Below are 19,858 nucleotides of genomic sequence, written 5' to 3' on the forward strand. Positions count from 1 at the left end.
TAGGCCCTAATACACTAAGTTAGAACACACTTTCACAGCACTATTTATGTCACTAAGTGGACCAGGCACATCCTACACATATTCATGCACGAATACAGACAGGTTGTACAGCAGTTTAAGGGCAAGGTACTCTAAAACGGGCCAAATTAATGAAGAGGATCTTGTTTACGTTCCTGTCAAGAACTTCTTCTTCTTCTCCTCTGAAGAATGGCCAGGAGTGCCATCAGGAGCAGGATCAGGGGCAGCCTCAGGGGCTATGGGCTGGTCTCCTACTTCAGCTGCTGCGACAACCTTTGTGGGAAAAGAATCAGTGTCTGCGTCCTGGCCGGACAGTTCCTGGTCAACCAGAAAAGAGGTAATGTCCAGGCCTGCCAGAGGGACATCCTCGGCAGGCGGATGAGTGTTGGAAGAAGAAAAGTCAGGGGTCGGAGGCTCGCACTGAGTGAGGATCATGGTTGTGAGGTTTGGTGGATCCGCCGTAGGAGGATCCGGGTCAGGCTCTGGATCCGGCACTGGCACTAACTCAGGGCCAGGCACGGGGAGTACGCTTGGCAGGGAGCTTCCAGCCGAGATAGGCAGAACTTGGCACTGACCAGTGCTCGCAAGTGGCACTGGCAGCGAATTGACGTCAGACAAAGCTGAAGGGGAGCCCGGGGGAGCAAGTCCCCTCGGTGTCCCAGGCATGATTTGGGACAGCGATTCCTGTCTCGATGAGAAGGCAAGGCCTCTTGGCTCTGCGGAAATGGCCGCTGCGGCTAGCTTGCTGGGGCACTTGGACCATCTTTTGGAATGCCCTCTTATGTTGCAGGTCCTGGAGCAGTAATTGGCAGGATCCCTTGTAATGAGGGAGTAGTTTTTTGGTGGCCATTTGGTCGCGAGATCTGCGAACTAGGCCTGGAACGAGTTCAATGCTGGTAGGTCCGGTTCGCTTTTGGACAAACGGAAGGTTGGGTTGAGGGTGGCACAGCTGTCACAGAGGCTGTGTCCCGCTCAGGAAGTTTTGGCACGGCCTCACTGGCGGAGGCAGTCAGGCAATAGAATGGCAGGGGTCGGGAGCATCCCCAGAGGATGTCTCGTCCTAGCAGGAATTCCACTCCGTGCCTGATACGGTTCACTACGCCAAGGCAGTGAATTTCAATGCTCCAATCGGTAATCACCCTGAGTTCAACTGTGGGAACAGTCATGGATTGCTGGTCTACCCAGGTTACCGTCCACCTGACTTCCTCATCTATGAAGACACTGGCTGGCTCTTTGAGCCCAATCAATCAGGCTAATATCCAAGCTAGTGTTGGCCGTAGTCAGTAGGTGCACTGGTGGGCTAGAACCATCCAGAGGGGCTATGGTGACGAACTATGTCCAGACCCACTCAGGGTGAGACTTTTCTGGCGGCTCAGCCAGCGAGGGTGTTGTACTGATCAGGTTGACGTGCCTGGGGGCGACCACATGTTTTTGGCATGCAGGATACCCGGAGGAAGAGTGTCCTGAAGCTCCACAGTCTCGGCAAGGGCCCCTGGGATAGGATGATCTCCCGGCAGTGACGGTGTGCTGGGAAGACGGTGCAGAATTAGGAGAGGAAGAGGGATGGTTATTGGTAGGATGCTGAGGGTTGCTGCCCTGTTGGTTAGTGTCCCTGTAGCGGCGCTATGCTTCAGCATGACCGTACCTCTTGCAGATGGTGCATGTAGGTCTGCTAGGTGGTCCATTCCATGGGCGATTTGAGCCTGAGAGATGGCCGGGTGGCACTAATCGGCGTTACAAGGTACGTGGGATGAATTGTAAGTTTCCCAGGCATCAGCCAAGCGGCAGGCTTCCTTGAGGGTGGTTGGCTGCTTGTCACTAAGATACACAGCCAGAGGCCCGGGCACACACTGGAAGAGGTCCTCCATCATGGTCCTGTTGAACACATCCTCTAAGGTGTTGCACCGCAAGGATTCGAACCAGCGGGTCCCAGCCTGAGTCTTGTGACAGGCCCATTCTGTCCAGGACCAGCTCTCAGGAGTAATTTCATACACCCTGGCAATGGCCTCACGGATGGCAACCATGTCTCCTCGTTGATCTCTTTCCAATGCTCGGTAGGCGGCCTTAGCCTTACCGTCCAGGTGCTTGGTGAGCAATAAGGCCCTCTCGGCCAGGCTGACGTCATAGGTCTCAAAGAGGAATTTGATCTCTTCGAGCCGTTGTTCCAGCTCGTCTTCTGTCCATTCGCCAACGAGGTCATTGACTGTCACTAGGGACGTATTTAGTGCAGATGGGGTGGGGCTGGATGCTTGTTGGGCTGCTAGAGCTTCTGCGTTTTCCTTCTTGGCTCTCTCCAACTCGAGCTCCATGTCCAAGAGCACCAGCTCGCTTTCTTTGAGGGCTAGTTCATGCCGTCTTCCCCTTTCTTCTTCTTCTCTCCTCTGCTCGGCTTCTTGCTGCCTTCTCCATTCTTCTTCTTTGCTTTCACGCTGTCTCCTCCACTCTTCTCTTTCTTCATCTTCTCTCCTCTGCTCGGCTTCTTGCTATCTTCTTTGCTCTTCTCTTTCTCCTTCTTCTCTCCTCCGTTCGGCTTCGTGCTGTCACTGCACTTCTTTGTACTTTCATTTTTCAGCAATCTGCTCCCTTACAAACTTTTGAAGGGTCTGGCCTACAAGGCCGTCCTCCTTCCCTGTATCCCTGAAATATTGGTGCTCCTCAGTTGACATGTTGCTGATGGGAAAGGGGTGCTGAGTGGATTAACTGGGTGTTCCCGAAGGAAAAGGTTTTGTGACGATGAGGAAGTGTCCTTAGATTATTGGCACTTCAGTGAGTGGCACCTTTAAATGAGGTGGCACTGTGGGTGAGTGTGCCGTGCGAAGGTCACACTAGGGGAAAGCGTTCCTGAAGGAATTCTGAGTCCTTATGGGTGGATACTGGTAAATGAAGTGATCCTGAAGGTATATTATCCCTTATGAGCGGAAACACTTAGGACATGGGAGTGCTCCTGAAGGCTCTATGGTCCTTATGGGTGGATGCACTGTTAATGGGGTGTTCCTGAAGGAGCTACGGTCCTTATGGGTGGAGACACTGGTTGTATGGCACTCTGTTTCTTCAATACAGATGCAATGGCTTATAAGAGGTTAATTTGGTTGGGTGGCACTGTGGTGCCGGTGCGCTCCGTGGAGCAATGCAAAATGTCAGTGCCTGAAATGGCACTGAAGGTGAATGGTACTCTGCCTGGGCAGAAGGTAAGTAAGGAGTAAAAGGTAAATGAGAGACTCCAGCAGAAGGTAAGGGAGAAAAGGAAAGTGAAAGAAGAAAGTTAAGTGCTTCAGTGATTGGGTGCTTAGCAGTGCTGCAGATTATTGGCACTGTGAGAAATAGAAACTGGTTGTGACACGAGTGGGTGGCTAGTTATAAGAACTAGAGATCACTGCCTAACATGACAGGTAGAAAGTGAGGAGTGCACTCAATATGCAGTTTTTAGCACTTGCAGTATAAGCAAGTCTAATAAGATATGATATACCCAACTCGTGCACTACAGTTGAACAACACGTAATTAGATAGATGTACGTGCGCTCTATAGCGTACGAGAAATTATCTGGGCTAAAGCACGAAAAGGAAAAGCAGGTATGCGAGATTATTCGCTAAACACAAGCGCTTACAAACTTCACGCACTGTGTATAGGCTATGATAAAATTTTAATGAGTAATGAACTTGAAATTCTAACGTGAGTTGTATTAAAGAAAATTCTTTGTATTTAGCTTTTATGATTCGTGGGTTGTTTTCCAAACTCGTAAATAAGTTGTGTCGATCCTGTGTTAGGATGAAAGGATAAGTAAGGAAAAAAATCTCTCTCTCTCTCTCTCTCTCTCTCTCTCTCTCTCTCTCTCTCTTGGTGAGCGTTGTGTAATGGAACGTACTTATGATGAATTTTAAAGTCACTTTACTTTACATTTATGAGCAAATAAATTTGGTATGCGAAATTATGTTAAGTTACTTTTCTTCTGCAATGAACTTTTAGTATTTACGTAATTTTTTTACTGTCTCGCTCTCGTCATGATAAGTGATATAGTAGGCAAAGGGTTTCAAATTGTTTCAAAGATATTCACGGTTTACGTTAGGGCACAAAGGGAGGGAGGTTCGTTCCGTGAACGAACGTTGTGGAACTGCGTTGCTTGTGAAAAACAGCTAACCGGTAGCTCGTCATGCGACAGAGAATGGGGAGGTGGAATTGGAGGGAAAATGCAAACACATTCTACTTTCTTCAATAAATCCGGGTTTTGAATGAAAAGGTGGATAGTTTAACGTTAAACATCAACAATGTCCTTACTTTTTTGTCGACTGGGAGGGTGGTTATTTTCTTCACTGCTACGACAATGAACTGGCTTGCGCATGCGCCAGCTCGAACAACCCATCTTGGAACAACCCACTTCTCGACGTTGCACCGACGTCTGAATGCCAGAGACCGCTACACAGTTTCCTGTAAGCTACTAGTTATCCCAAAATTTATCACTGACTGGGAAATTGTACATTTTCTCTGCCGTAACTATTCTGAAATAGTTCTTAGCTACTTGTTCTTGCTAACACATGCAATAATTCCCTAACTACCACTCCCTAATTCCTATGTGGCAGCATCACTGCCTTTGTACCAATGGGGGTCCAAGTTTATAAACAAAAAGAAAGCTACTGGAAACTCACCTTAGATTTTTCCTGGATTTAAGTAAATAATTAAGGTCGCCATTTGGAATTAGACTTCTTTTACAATTAAAAGGGGTTTATTTACAGAGACTGGGGCAAAATGCAAGAGAGAAAAAAAAGGATGTGTCATGTAACCAATTTACAGGCACATTAATTACATGCAGTAGATTAATAATGCAGTAATTTGCAAATAAGCAATGTAAATATGAAGGGCCGCAGACACAGCAACCCCATGATAACAACTGACTCTGTTATGCAACAATTCATTCACAGACAATAGTAGATACAACAACCCTGTGATAACCACTGACTCTGTTATGTAAAAATTACAACAGGTTACGGATAATAAGATATTGGGGGGCGTGAATTCCAGGGTAATGGCAATCAGTTAATTAAGATGATTTCTGTGGGGGCCAGCAACGGAGTCTTGCAATCAGGCTGCGACCAGGAATGGTTGCTAAATTTGGATGGCAGTCATGAACTAGTGGAACATAGATTTGCAACTGGGCAGATGATGACTCCCTGTAAGAGTTCCGGAGTTAGTACCACACAAAGGAGAAATGAAATCTCCCTATTACACAAATGCACGTTCTTAAATTCTAAACATTACGCAGCCCAGATGATAAATATGAGAAATCACTTAATCACAGTCTTGGAATCGTGGTGGACTGGGCTTTTGAAACAAGGAACACGTATTCACCGTCACACAAAGGGGAAAGCTTGGGCGAAGAAGGGTTTAAGCTTGAAGTTAAATGAGAGAAATGAAAGGAAGAAAGTTATTGAAGAGAGACAGGGGTGAGTGGCGCCAAATTCACTCTTGGCTTACCTATTTCAGACGAATATTTGAGCTCCAAAATACCACGTCTCGGGCGTACGATCGTGAAGTTGGGCCGTCACCTGAGACAGAGATGCGGTCTGACCGGTGACTGGAGTGAGTCTCCTTGTTCTTTCTTTCTCGAGCGGTGGCGTCGGAGCGATAGGCTTCTACCTGAAAGCGAATTCTTTGCCAGTAAAAAGATCAAAGGAATAGCAGTCTTAAAGATAATGAGCCTAAGGTTTAAGGTGCTAGCTCCCCCCTACCCCCCCGAGTGGTTTACGCCTTAACGTCTATTTCATCCCTGAGCCTACTTTGAAAATATTACCCCAAAAGGGGGGGTGGGGCAGGGAATCTAGGTGTGTGCTGGTAGCAGGGAGTTGGAAGAAGGAAACCTATTGTGTAGCAGGCCCAGGCATTTCCTGAAGTCTACGAAGGCATGCGTCCTCAGTCCATATAAGTGGAAAACAGCTTGGTTCTGCCATATTGGCACAATTATAAGTTAATTTAGATGATGATTTACCCTAGAAGGTAGCTAGATAGCAACTAAATAGGAGGGAGGAATGTAAATTCTTGACAATATATATATGTATATATACATGTGTGTGTATAATTCATATATATATGTAGTATGTATACACACACATACACACACACACACACACACACACACACATATATATATATATATATATATATATATATATATATATATATATATATATATATATATATATATATATATATATATATATATATATATATATATATATATATATATATATATATATATATATATATATATATATATATTTATAATATATATATATTCTGATATCACCATATATATATACCCTGTATTTAATATATATATATATATATATATATATATATAAATATCATAATATATATATTGGAATATATATCTCATGTATATATATATATATATTTTATATATAGATATATGTATATATACATATATATATATGTATATGTATATATATATATAATATATACTCTATATATATATATATTCATATATATGGTGATGAAATTAACACATGGAAACGTGTTTCAAAGATATAAACTTCTGACTCACCAGGGACCGAACCCTGTCTTTAGATGAGAGTGCAGGACACTAGAATTCGATCAGTGTGGTCATAAAGGAGTTGGAACCTAAGTTCTTATGTACTTGCCTTTCCCAGGCAGGCGACTAAGGCCTAACTTACCAGAGAATTTATGACCTTTGTGCCCGAATTGCTAATGCCTTGGACTCTCACTCTAAGGACCGGGGTTCAGTCTCATGGTGAGTCAGAAATTTATTTCCTTGAAACACGTTTCCATGTGTTCATTTCCATGATATCTCACAGTGACAGGGGTAAGTCGAATGAAATGTTAGCAGTTTGAGCGCTGATGGGTCAGTGTGCTGGGTAAAATTCGCTATCATTTTTGTTGCCTGCCCCATAAAAATCTTAGGTACATAAGTACTTAGGTTCCAACTCCTTTTATGACCTTTGTGCCTGAATTGCTAATGACCTGGACTCTCACTCTAAAGACCAGGCTTTTTTCCCGTAATGAGTCATATATATATATATCATATATACCCATACCATATAGTTCGTTGGTACGTTTGGAACGCTATCTTATATATATATTTTTATATATATATATACAATCATATATATGTCGTTTAATATGCACAAAGGGCCTACCTGAGGCTCTCCGATGTAGAATTATCACCGAAGGAAGTAATAGGGATAAATGAACATACCACTCGTCTAACCGTTTATTTCCAATTCACGACTCCAGTGACGTTACCAAGTCGCATTTTCAAATTATATTTTATAGTCTTGAAAATGCGACGTCGGCATTGGAAATAAACGGTTAGACGATGAGGATGCCTTTCCTTATTACTTCCTTCGTGATGTATATATATATGTGTATGACTGAAAAATTTTAAATTTGGTTAAGTGTATTAACAATAAGAATGCACTGTAAAAAGTAGATAATTGAAAAGGAAATTTTGAAATTTAACTACCTTTATTGCGAAAAAAAAGAAAATCGCTTTTAAACGAAGTTTTAAAATGTTTCGTATTTGCTTCCTCTCCTATAACCCAGGAGCCAAAGTGCTTTATTTCTAAGGGCCATGTGTTTCCAATGCGAATAGTTTAGGTATAAGAGAGATTTTTTTCCTCCCCATTACTTTGTTCAACCCTTTATTTGTAAACTTGTGCAGCCACTGACTTACATTTTATAGTGTTGGCTCAGTGTTCTCTCTCTCTCAAATCTCTCTCTCTCTCTCTATCTCTCTCTCTCTCTCTCTCTCTCTCTCTCTCTGATAAATGAACAGGTACTCACTTTTATATCTTTTAGTCTATATCACTTTTAATTAAGTTACTTCGTTTGTTTTTCAGTAATTCTTAATAAGCAGGTGTTCCCATATTGCTTATATACTGTATAAATATGTCAAAATTCGCACATAATATATGAAATGATGCTGCTCTTGGCGCACTGTAATATTTTCTTGTTTGTTTGCGTAAGTAGAACAATCATACATATTGAGAGAAACCGACGTATTTATGACTTTTATCATTTATTTGCCTAAAGACCTCATGAAAAAAGTTAACTAATTCCACGAAGTTTCATCTCTCCATTTGCAGCCGATTTCCAAATGGAAAGATTTTTCAGCTCCTCACTTGCACTTGAACGTGCTTCTTCACTCGCTGGCAAGACGTTAATTTCCCTCACTTGCCTCCTCGTTTCAGAAAATTTGGTCTCCATCCAGGAATCGATGTTACTCTTCAAGCCGTACCCCGTAGAACCCCACGATTCTTCTTAAGATCAGAATATTTCATTCCCCTTAGTGGTGCTTGTTAATAATTTACTTCCTCAGTGGGAAACCAAATAAGTTTGATTTCCCCAATCATATCCTCAAAGACAAATTTTTTTTTCTAAACACTTTGAGAAGTTTGACTTCCTAAGACCTGACCTGAAGAACTTGACATCCGCTCCTCTAGCCCGAGAAAATAGTTACTCTACTTGGGTTTAAGTAACTATCTTATCACCGGCCAAATATCTTTCTCTTGTCCAGGTCAGCACCAAGGCCAAGAGAAAGAGAAGGTCTGCTCTCTTCCACCAAAATCCCCCATGTAGGCGAAGCTTGTCTACCTCCTTACTGCGTCAGCAGGTGAATTGCCGTAATGAGCATGTACCTCTAAGACACGTCATCGCCTACATAGTTACCCCAGGTGAGGGGCGACTCCACCCAATTGGGTAGACCTTATCACTCTTGGCCTTGGTCAGTACAGTGGCCGCGCTCTGGTACTCTCGATGCAGATCTGAATTCGATTACAAACGTCCGAATTTTCTCTTATTGTGCCATTTGGATTTGAAGCTTTGTAATGACAAACGTATTCAGAAAGTGTGAAGAATTCGAGAAGTTTAGAGGGCATTGTGGTTATTACGTTTGAATACGTATTTCGTACAAAGTGATCAGTAGATTCTATATATAAAGAATCTACCTTAGCCAAAGCAATTATCTACTTTGTTATGACTTATACCCGAAGAACAGTATGAAAATTCGGTTATCTATAATTAATCGTTAATTAACAGTAATTGGATAATTAGTCAGGTTTTATATCACACGACCCGCCCAATGTCGAAACATGATCTGCGAGTTATCAGGAAACTCTTCCTCTGGAAACAGCGTGTATCTGTGTTTTTGCTTGACGTTGGTGTTCCGATAATTTCTGATTGTTTACCAGCCATTTCCCTATAAACTTTCTCTACCGCATGCCATTATGATTATCAAATTTAGAATCACTGCACATCCCCCCCCAAAAAAATGTCACTGCCAAAACGTTCTCTTTGTCATGAAAGCTCAATGCAGCATTTTTCTGGTGGTAGCTCTTACTTTTTGGAATTTAACTACCTTTATTGCGAAAAAAGAAAATCGTGTTTAATAGTGGTTTTACTAAACAAAGTGTAAAACTTCCTCTCCTAAAAAAGAATAAGTGAAGATGAACAAAAGGTGTTTCAGATACAAATAAAAATGATTGTAATTATAATTAGTATAACATCACACATTCTAATTCCAAAACTCAAGTCGTCTGTATTTGATATAATCATTGACTCTCTCTCTGGCAAGATGCTTCAAAAAATCAAATATCTTTCAGAATAAAAGAAAAATTAACATTACTTCAAAATGTTTTCATCCCTTCTTAAAATGATGTACAAGGAATACTGTAAAATATGTCACACACACATACATATAATATATATCTTGGCGTAGTAAATATATATATATATATATATATATATAATATATATATATATATATATATATATATATATTTATATATATATCATAAAAAGTTAACTATATATTTCATCTCTCCATTTGCATTTATATGGAAAGATTTTCAAAGCTCCTCAGCATGTAAGCTAGAAACTCTTTCTCCTTGCCTGCTTTTCAGTTGGTCTTGAACCTTTGAAGGTCCCGGAAATAGGGGCTTCAGAGAAATATATAGTTTGGGGACAGTAAAATGGCTTTCGCACTGTTTTCTTTGGTACAGGAAAGAAAATTTTTTTCTAAATATCCTTGAAGTTTGCGACCTGACCTGACCTCAGGACATCGCTCCTCCCCTGTCCAGAAAATAAACTCAGGGTTTAAGTAACTATCTTATCACACGCGCTATCTTTCTCTTGTCGAGAACAAGTCCAGTCTCTTCCACCAAAATTGCCCCATGCCCTTGTCTTCCTCTCTGCCGCCAGTGGATCCCATCGAGCATGCCCTCTGTGCCCCGTCATTCCATTCCCCGTGGCCTTAAAGACTCCACAAGGGGATTGCAAGTCTTCAAACCGCGACTGACATCTAAACGGCAAACCTTTTCATCATCCCAAGGGCGCCCTTTTCCGCCCCAATCTACGATTTGAAGAAATACCTTGAAGTTTGGGGAGGCTACGTTTGAATACATTTATCCACGCTCCCACACGTGTTTCTATATATAAAACGTCGTCATCCCTGCGCAATTATCAAATGTGGTAATGTACCCAAAACGAGTTGAGTTATCGATTATTAGCCCTTTAATTTATTAATTGGATATAAGTTTGTTTTCCCTGATATTCCAATGTTCAAGCCAGGCCCACGTTTCACAGCTTCTTTCCTCTGTAGTCAAACGCCTTTTGCTGAGTCCGATTGGCGCCTTCAATTGTTTACACCCCTGAGTAATCAATCCCCAAATTCCAGCATTAGATGTGTCAAATTTAGTCCAAATATCGTTTCAAAAAATGTCACTGCAGCAAAACGTTCTCTTTGTCAAAAGCTCAATGGCATTTTTCCTGCTAACCCCTTTTGGAATAGGGAGGACTAATAGTGGCATATACTAAACGTATTTTCAGTTAATTTTCCTTTGACCTTGTGTGCTATCAAAAATAAAAATTTTTAATCCAATTGTTTCATCATACATTCCCTAATTGAAAACTCAAGTCCGCTCCGTGTACTTCCTTTTTGTTTGTGTTTTATAAATCAAACTGAGATAAAAGGCCATTTTCGAATTAAAGTAATAAATGATGTACAGTCATAAATCCACCTGCATACAAACATATAAAAATATATATATATATTTATATATCTATATATACAGTATATATATATATTTATATATTACAGGAAAAGACATTCATATATATATATATATATATATATATATATATATATATATATATATATATATATATATATATATATATATATATATATATATATATATATATATAGAAATAATCAACACACAATCACGTGCAGAACAGAATAAATTTCTAACTCACATCAGGATCGACTTGTATGGCCTAGTGGGCAGCGCCCTTGCCTTTCATTTGGAAGACCTGGGTTCGATCCTGATGTGAGTCAGAGAAATATATATATATATATATATATATATATATATATATATATATATATATATATATATATATATATATATATATATATATATATATACTGTATATTATATATATATGTATATATATACATATATATATATATATATACTGTATATTAGCATATGAGATCAAAAGTCCCTTAGGATATACTTGAAAGTTATACAAACAAACAAAAATGTGCTTTTTTATATAAAATGCACAATGTTTTGTTTATAACTTTATTCTAGCTGCCGTGAATTAGTCAATAACATTAAATAAAATAGTTGCATGTAGGCTACCAATATAGTGGAGAAACTGTACAAGTATTAAAATGCGTACAAAGGAGTAAGCGAACATATACAAAACACTAATACTTTATGTTTGTGATCAAAACAATCCTTCATGTCGATTGGTGTTTTCTATTTTTAAAAAGCCGCATGCTCGTCCGTGGGCAACATGACGCCTGTCATTAGCAGAAACGATGTTTGGCTAGTTAATTTTCAGTGATGGCTTGTTCTGCAATTGCTGGTTAATGTGGTCCCTGTGGATAATAAACTGGAGAGGTGACGGAACAAAACATTGCTTGAATGTTATTATAATTCCTCTTTTTTATCTTCCAAAAATTTCTTCATCAATTAATACATTGTCCTAAGTGATACTGGCAGTGTTTGCAGATGTCCTATGAGAGACCCTTCAGCCACCTTATATGTATTTCTGTCCTGACTTTTATAAACAATAATGTCGTTTAAAAGTCTGAAGCGCAACGATACCCCATTCATGTTGAGCAAAATTGTGTTACACCTAATCCCTAAAATATGTTCCAAAGAATGCCCACTTTCCTCGATATAGCACGCATCAAATCCTTTGTATGTCTTATAACTCAGATGCTTCCTTTTCATTCCATTGTTGCACTTGATCGTAACATTAAATCCACTGTTCCTTTGGCTCAGATTGGAAGCCAGGATTTTGATATGTTTTTAATAGGAAGGAAAAGTGAAGGGAAATTATAAAAACTAGTGAAAAGGTTTGAAACTGTTTACAAAAGGAAGAAGTCAGAGTACATTGACAAAGAGCAAGGAAGGGTAAATGGAAACCAGGAAGACAAAGCAATAAGTGTTAATGTGGATGGTGGAAAAATGAAAAAATAACTCGTTCATTATAGTAAATGTAACTGAAGATTGTAAGATGAGAATTGGTGAATCCCAGAATAGGTGAACGAGGGAGGTATAAAGGTGGCAGGGTGAGTCCAAAAGATCAGGAAGAGGTTTGGAATATCAATGGAATCCATGTAATGTATAACGTGATTTCTGGACAGATTCTTCCTTTATGGAAGTGAAGTGTGAATATTGGACGTAAATGACAAGAAAAAGTTACGTATTATTTGTGGCGTAAGAAGATTGGAGGAGGTGAGAAATTTTGAGATTTGTAAAAGTGGGAAGAATATTAGAATAGGTTAAAGGATGTCTTAGAGAGTGTTGAGCTTGGTCCGTCACTAGAGATAGACAGAAGAATAGTTAGTACCTAAAAATTTATAATTCCGAAGTGTCGGATGGAAGGTGGAAAGGAAGACGTAGAAAATGCTAAATAGATGGTATCCAGAAATTTCGAAAGTGCTTGAATCATAGAGATAAATGGAGCAGTGTGTTTAGTGTTCCATTCTTTACTCCTTTTGTCCCATTTCCTCTATTTCCCCTTTCCCTACACCAGTTTTTCTTTGTCACCCTTATCTATCCACCCAACTGCTGCTCCCCTGTTTTTAGTTGATGCCCTTACAGCTGGAGCTTTATGACTGCCCCACATGTTACAATCTGATAAATGCCCTTTCCTCTGAGAATCCATCATAGTTAGTATGGTCTTAGCATACACCCTTTATCAACGCTTGTAAAGGTGGCCCAATGCTCCTGCATACAACTGAGATGATCGCTCCACTGGGCAAAAGTTCAGGCGTCAATTATCGTGGGAATCGTAGACTCTGAAGGTTAATGATTCTTAAAGTTAATGTCTCAACTTATTCCACCATTTATAAGAGCTGGCGTTTCACTGGAAGACAATTTAAATTGGCAGGGGTATTAGAGTAAAAAAATTTTTGCTTTAGCATTCCTTAAAAATCTTACTAGTTTTGGATGGGTTCACGTCGGAAACCACACCTTATGGCCTCCCTCTCCTCCGATGCAGGATTACAAAACAAATTAACACAATGAATATTAATAAATTAGATACTTAATGTATAATGATTTTGTCAATTTTTTTAGTAAAATATAGCAGCCGTGGGTCAATTACTTATTTGTATTTGATATGAATGTAAGATTTTTCTTCAGCTGTCTTCCAAAGCAAGTTATTGAAAAGGTTAGCAGATAGGCCTCCGAATGCTAATGTCTATGCAGTTTCAGGTATATATGCTAGTACCCATACATATGTACAATCAGATTATAAAATATTGAATCAGTTCCCTTAATTTTTCATACAAAAGGCATATGGCAGTGTTCAGCAAGCGGTATAAGGCAACTATTCGCCAGGCGGGGTAGGAGCATGATGTGCCAAGGTAACGGACAAACTGTTTTCAGTCACTCGGTTACGGGTTCCCTTAGGGCAAAAGCCCGTGCCAGCACAAAACTGGCATAATCTAAAACCAGCGAACGAGCTACTCACTAAAGGACATCAGGCAGCCAATCAGTATCCTAGTAGCCGAGCTAAATAACATTCCATGTTTTCGGTCTGAAGAAGGTTTTATTTTAGCATTCAAAATTTGCAGGCCCATATGTTTGGGTATACAGAGTTAAAAAACAAAACTGCTTAATACGTTTTGTTTATTTATTATTATCAAAATAAAGAAAGATGTTGAATACTACCCAGTAAATATATGGCTGGCCTATTGATCCTTGCGTGATCTGTGAAAAGCAGGGTATCTTATAACATGCATTATGGTTTTGTTGATTAGTATTTGTGTGCAATTTGATCTTCATGATTAATAATGAATTCTTTTACAGTCGTTACGAAAATATATAACTCATAATTACAGTGCTGAAGGGCCTGGAACTGGTCATTTGGCCTAATTCTGAGCCCTCATGCATGAGGAATAAATCATTCACTCCTTGAGAGAAAAATGTTTATACTCTTCATGGTTGGGGGAAAACAGGGAAACAAAAGTAATGTATTTCTCTACATAAATTAACGTCAGCAATGGTTGGTAGATATTGATAGGAAGTAAGAAATCGAAATGAAACGTACCATGAAAAAAAATTCATTTGGCAGAATAAAACTTCAATAAATGCTTAAAGAACAACATAAAAAACCGTAATTATGTTAATTCCACATATTCGATAAAAATGGTTACTCTAGCAAGTTTCAGTTCATGGATGCTATTCACATCCTGAAATTTTTTTTTTCTTTTATTGATAAAATTTACAATAGAATCAATACAATGACTTCATATACATTCATATATACAATATACACAATAACAATTTACAACCCTTACAAATAACAAAGTATTTAAGCTTTATATCCTAATAGTAACGTTTTTTTCAGGAAATTTATTTTACAATAGCATTAAGTATATATTCTTTGGTAAAAAGGTTCTCTAATTTATTTGTAAAAACTTTGCTCAATATAAACTTCGTTTTTGACATTCTGTTCCCTATATAAGCAATCAAGTTTGGGTCGTCTGTCAACAGGCCCAAAGATCGACCAAACCATACTCCTGCTACAAAATCTGATAGTTGCACCATTGCTGTGTTTTCGTCTTTCTGAGATGGTGTCTTGAAATCTAATTTAAGAATCTTTAGTAAACTATCAGTTTCAATTTTACAATAGCTTTTAGTACTGACCTTAGCCAAATCAGAATGTTTCTTGACGAGGGACAAAAATAAAATATGTGCAAATTGCTTTCAATATAACCACAAAAGAGACATTTATCTTCATTCTAGATTTTCATCATATGCAGTCTCTCTTTGGTATTAAGTATTTCATGAACATATCCATAAACTATATCTCTTCTCTTCTTATCAATGTACTTATTATCTAAACACTTCGAAATCTGGGTCTAATTAAAAAGCGGGTACAATAACTCTATCTTTGGTTTATAGTCTTTACAGTTCATAAGTAACCAGCATATTTCTTTAACAGACACCTTAGGATGATTCTTTAGACGATATACTTTCCTTAAAACATCAATCATCTCACTATAATATGATGTGATAAAAATAGTAGTCTCTATAATTCTTTTCAGTTTCCATCAAAACACTAGCTTTTATTTTACAATAGAAATACATAATTTCAAAACCATAACACTTATTTATAGAAATCTTGTTAAAAGTACGGAACATAATGGCTTTCGATTTATGTAGAATATTCATCATCCCTAGCCCACCTTTTGTCTTTAGCAAAAATCCAGTATTTCTTGCAATTGGTTCACAGCTTCCTTTCCACAGGTATCTAAATAAACTTCTCTATTCGTTTTGCACAATCCTGTGGAATTGTAAATGCATGTGACACATACCATGTTTTTGCTATAATCTTACAATTAATTATAATACATTTTTGGAACACTGTCAGCTTCCTATACCTATCATTTTGTTTACCTTACTCTCTAGATTACTCCAAATTAGATTAACACTATCGTGATAATTATTACTATGATAAACACCTAGTATTTTACAGGAATCATGAAGGTAATGACAGCCATTTATTGGCCATGGTGATTTATTTCTCCATTTCCCAATGCCTAAAATTGAAGTTTTATTTCTGTTCAGATTTGCGCCACTTGCCTTTTCATAATCTGTGGTTATATTAAAACATTCTAATATTCCTTTGTCACTAGTAACTATGATAACAGAGTCATCAGCATATCCTAGAACAGAAACCTTTAAATTATTTGGCAAACTTAATGACATGTCCACAAGCTTCTTTTTCATCATCCTGTAAAAGGGTTCCTGGTAGATAATAAATAAAATCATGGTTAATGGACATCCTTGCCTTACTGATTTTTTTATGGGGAATGGATCAGAAATATTGTCATTTATGCATAGTACACTTTCAGCATCTGTATAAAGCATTTGTATCAGCTGAATGAAACTAGGGTCAAAACCAAAGTTGCTCAATATAGCATATAAAAGATCATGATCCACACGATCGAAAGCTTTAGACCAGTCTAGGTTTATTATAGCAGCTTGGTTATCGTTATTATTTGCATAAAACATAATATCTCTCATAATGGAATTCGAGTTGATAATTGACCTATCATCTACACAACAAACCTGCTTGCGGGAAATGATTAATTGTAACACATTCTTCAATCTATTAGTTATTATTTTCGCTACTATCTTAAAATCCATGTTTAACATCGTTATTGGCCTCCAGTTTGTAATAAAACCTAAGTCTCCTTCCTTCGGCGTAAGCGTTATTATTCCTTTATTCATTTTGGAGATGGTCTTATATTCAAAAATAAACTTTACTAGGCTTACAAATTCGATTTTTATTTCCCTCCAAAACATTTGGTAAAACTCAACATCGATTCTACTCCCGGACTTTTACCGTTCTTTATCCCCCTCAATGCTTTCGATACTTCAGACTCTGGCACTTCTGAGGTTAAAATATCATTCTCATTCCTATCAATAACTTTATCTACTAATTTTAAAAACAAGTCTTGATAAGACTTATCACATTTCTCTCTTTTAAAAAGCTTTTCAAAATATTCCCTTATAGCCTTAGGGTTTACTATTTCGCTATATACCATCATCCCTCTTTATCTTATTTACTTACGATTTAGAGTTTTTCTCCTTCCCTAACACGTATGCTGAAACTTGTTCACACTTTAATTTATCATCCACCTTTGCTCTAATTTTGACTCCTTCGCAAATCTCATCTTGAATACTATTTATTCTTAATTTCAAAGAGTTCACTAACGGAAACTTGTCTTTACTTAATACACCTTTTCCTATTTCTTCTTTTAACTGGTAGTTCAGTAATTTCAATAAGCCATATTTTTCTTGGTTAATTTGCTTTGAACATGTGATAAAGAAAGATTTAAGCCGGGCTTTCGCATATTCCCACCAACACAGAATATTTCCAAATCTATCTTTGCTCCTCTTAATATTATTCCAAGTCATAAGAAAATTGTCTCTTACAATATCTTTATCTGGAATATTACAATTAAAGTTTCCAATACCCTTTCCCTGACGAAGCTACATTTTCTAATTTCAAGGCTAATACTATAATGCAATGATCAGTCCAGCCAACAGGAATATTTTTAATATTTGCCACATGGTTATGCAAATCTTTTAAATAAAATCTATCCAGCCTTGAGCCATAATTCTCCCTAACATAAGTATGCTCCACCTGGTGACGACATGAAAACCAAGCATCTATAAGTTTTCAAATTGCTTTTCAAGCTTACAAATGATTTTGATAGAAGTTCACTATCTGAATTTGAGCAATCCCTGTTACAGGTAATAGAATTCCAGTCACCACCCATTATGAAATTGCTTATATTGTTCCTTAAGAAATATAAAATATCTGTATTAAATAATTTCTCCCTATCTTTTTTCTTACTATTCCTAGCAGGAGCATACACATTTAATAATTGAATATTAACATTTGAGTAACGACAATTAACAATTAACACTCATAACATAACCATCCATATCATTTTCAAAACTCAAAACTTCCACATTAGATATTTTATTTAAAAAGATAGCTATTCCACCCTTAAGCATTTGTGTATAATTAATCAAAACTTTGCAGTATTTTTTAACATATTCCAGTTTCCCTTCCCCTTTTATATTGGGCTCTTGAACAAAAATTATATCAAGTTTATAAAGAAACACAAAGTTTATTATTTTAATTTGCTTATTCACAGTATTAAGTCCATTTACGTTAACTGTGGCTACATTTAATGTGGATGAAGTGAATTTTGTATGTTATGTAAAAAACATATACAATACTAGGTTAAAGCATTATACAATACTAGGTTAATTTGCTTTAAGCTTCTTAGTACACTATCCAGTTTCATCATCTGATGATAAATTCGGGTTCATCCTTTCCATGTTTTGGTGCTGGTCTTTCTTCAGCGTTATCTTCAGTTTATTGCTAGAGTCTGTTTCTGTATGCCATGTTCCAACTTCTATATCAGTACTGTAAAATTCTGTCTGGGACGCTGGTCTCTCATAATCTGTTTCCTCACTATCCGTTTTTTCCTCTTCTTTTCCTTTTACTCTGCTTGCTGCTTCGTTTTCTGTTAATACCTCGTTTTCTTTACGTATGCAAGTCACTGACACCTATTGGTTGGGAAACCCTAGTTCCTGGCGTGCCTTCATCGTCATCATCCTGCTCATATTCAAGACTGTCCTCAAAAAGATCCCTTTCGTCCTCATAATTTGGCCGACCATCGATTACCCCTCTCTCCAGTTTGCCATAAACATTTTCTTCCCTCATGCAGTCCAAATATTCTACTGAGACAAGATCTTCCTTCGTTTCTTTCCCTAGATCATTTCCAGCATTCCTTTTTGTCGTGCCTTCCCCAAGTTTTATCGAGTCGTCTCCATCCTTTTCTTTCTCAGAATCATTTTGTGAATTATCCTTAACAATTTCTTCTGTTGTGCAATCTAATACCTGTTTTTCCATTGTATTAGGTTCCTCATCCCTGTCCTTTCCTTCGGTTACTATATCTGTAGTCTGATTTCCTTGGTTATCTCCGCTTTCCTCAACTGTTGCATTTTCTACATTGTCTTTATGCAATTCATTTCCTTTTACGTTGGTTTCATCCTTTCCTTCCGCAGGCAGCTGAGGGAACTCTCCTTGTTTATCATCCTGAAATTTAGAGTAAATCCCAAAAGCATCAACAACCCTGTTTTCATATGTCGTTACCATTCATCATTTTCTAGACCTATGTGATTCCAGTTAAACCATTCACTTACAAAAACAATAATCCAAATTTCCTTATTTAATAAATCTGAATTCTCCTTTATATTTGTAAAAATTAGTCTTTGTCAATTCAACGTTTTTATATGATATTAAAAATAAAATGGGCAATATGTAAGATTTATAAGCTATCGTGCATCAAAACTGGTCTACTAAACATTCGGCGTTGCAGGAGTGCCAACCAACCCTCATACTTCAGTGCATTTCACCATCCTTCAATCAAGCGAACTGTTTTTTTTTTTTGTTGAAGTAAGGAAGTTATGAGGTATATAATATTACATCTTATATGGTAACTTAAAATAACATTCTTTCTTTAAACAGATGATAATTTGACATCAGATATGCCAACCCTTAACCACTTATTTTTTTCATGAAATAACATTCTTTTAACAGAAAGTTCTTTAAACAAATGATACTCTGAAACCTGCATAAACGAGGAATTTTGTTGTAGTTTTAGTTTTTACTTCGTATAACTGATTCTAGTTTTCATATTATTATAAAATTTTCTCACACTAATTAATATATGGAATATGAAAAATAAATACG

General features: G+C 37.7%; 1 protein-coding gene across 1 annotated transcript in view; it reads right to left on the reverse strand.

Annotated features, from left to right (window-relative positions):
* Window positions 1-2,359: 2,359 nt before the first annotated feature.
* The window catches only part of LOC136853239 (uncharacterized), a 19,391-nt gene continuing 1,892 nt past the window's right edge, over window positions 2,360-19,858 (reverse strand). The window contains exons 2-5 of the mRNA XM_067128617.1: window positions 18,686-19,201; window positions 6,573-6,611; window positions 5,535-5,647; window positions 2,360-2,594 (exon numbers count right to left, since the gene is read on the reverse strand). Of these exons, the coding sequence (XP_066984718.1) occupies window positions 2,360-2,594; window positions 5,535-5,647; window positions 6,573-6,611; window positions 18,686-19,201 (903 nt within the window). The remainder of the gene's footprint in view (window positions 2,595-5,534; window positions 5,648-6,572; window positions 6,612-18,685; window positions 19,202-19,858) is intronic.

Source organism: Macrobrachium rosenbergii, chromosome 27, assembly GCF_040412425.1.
Source record: "Macrobrachium rosenbergii isolate ZJJX-2024 chromosome 27, ASM4041242v1, whole genome shotgun sequence".
Taxonomy (NCBI): Eukaryota; Metazoa; Arthropoda; class Malacostraca; order Decapoda; family Palaemonidae; genus Macrobrachium; species Macrobrachium rosenbergii.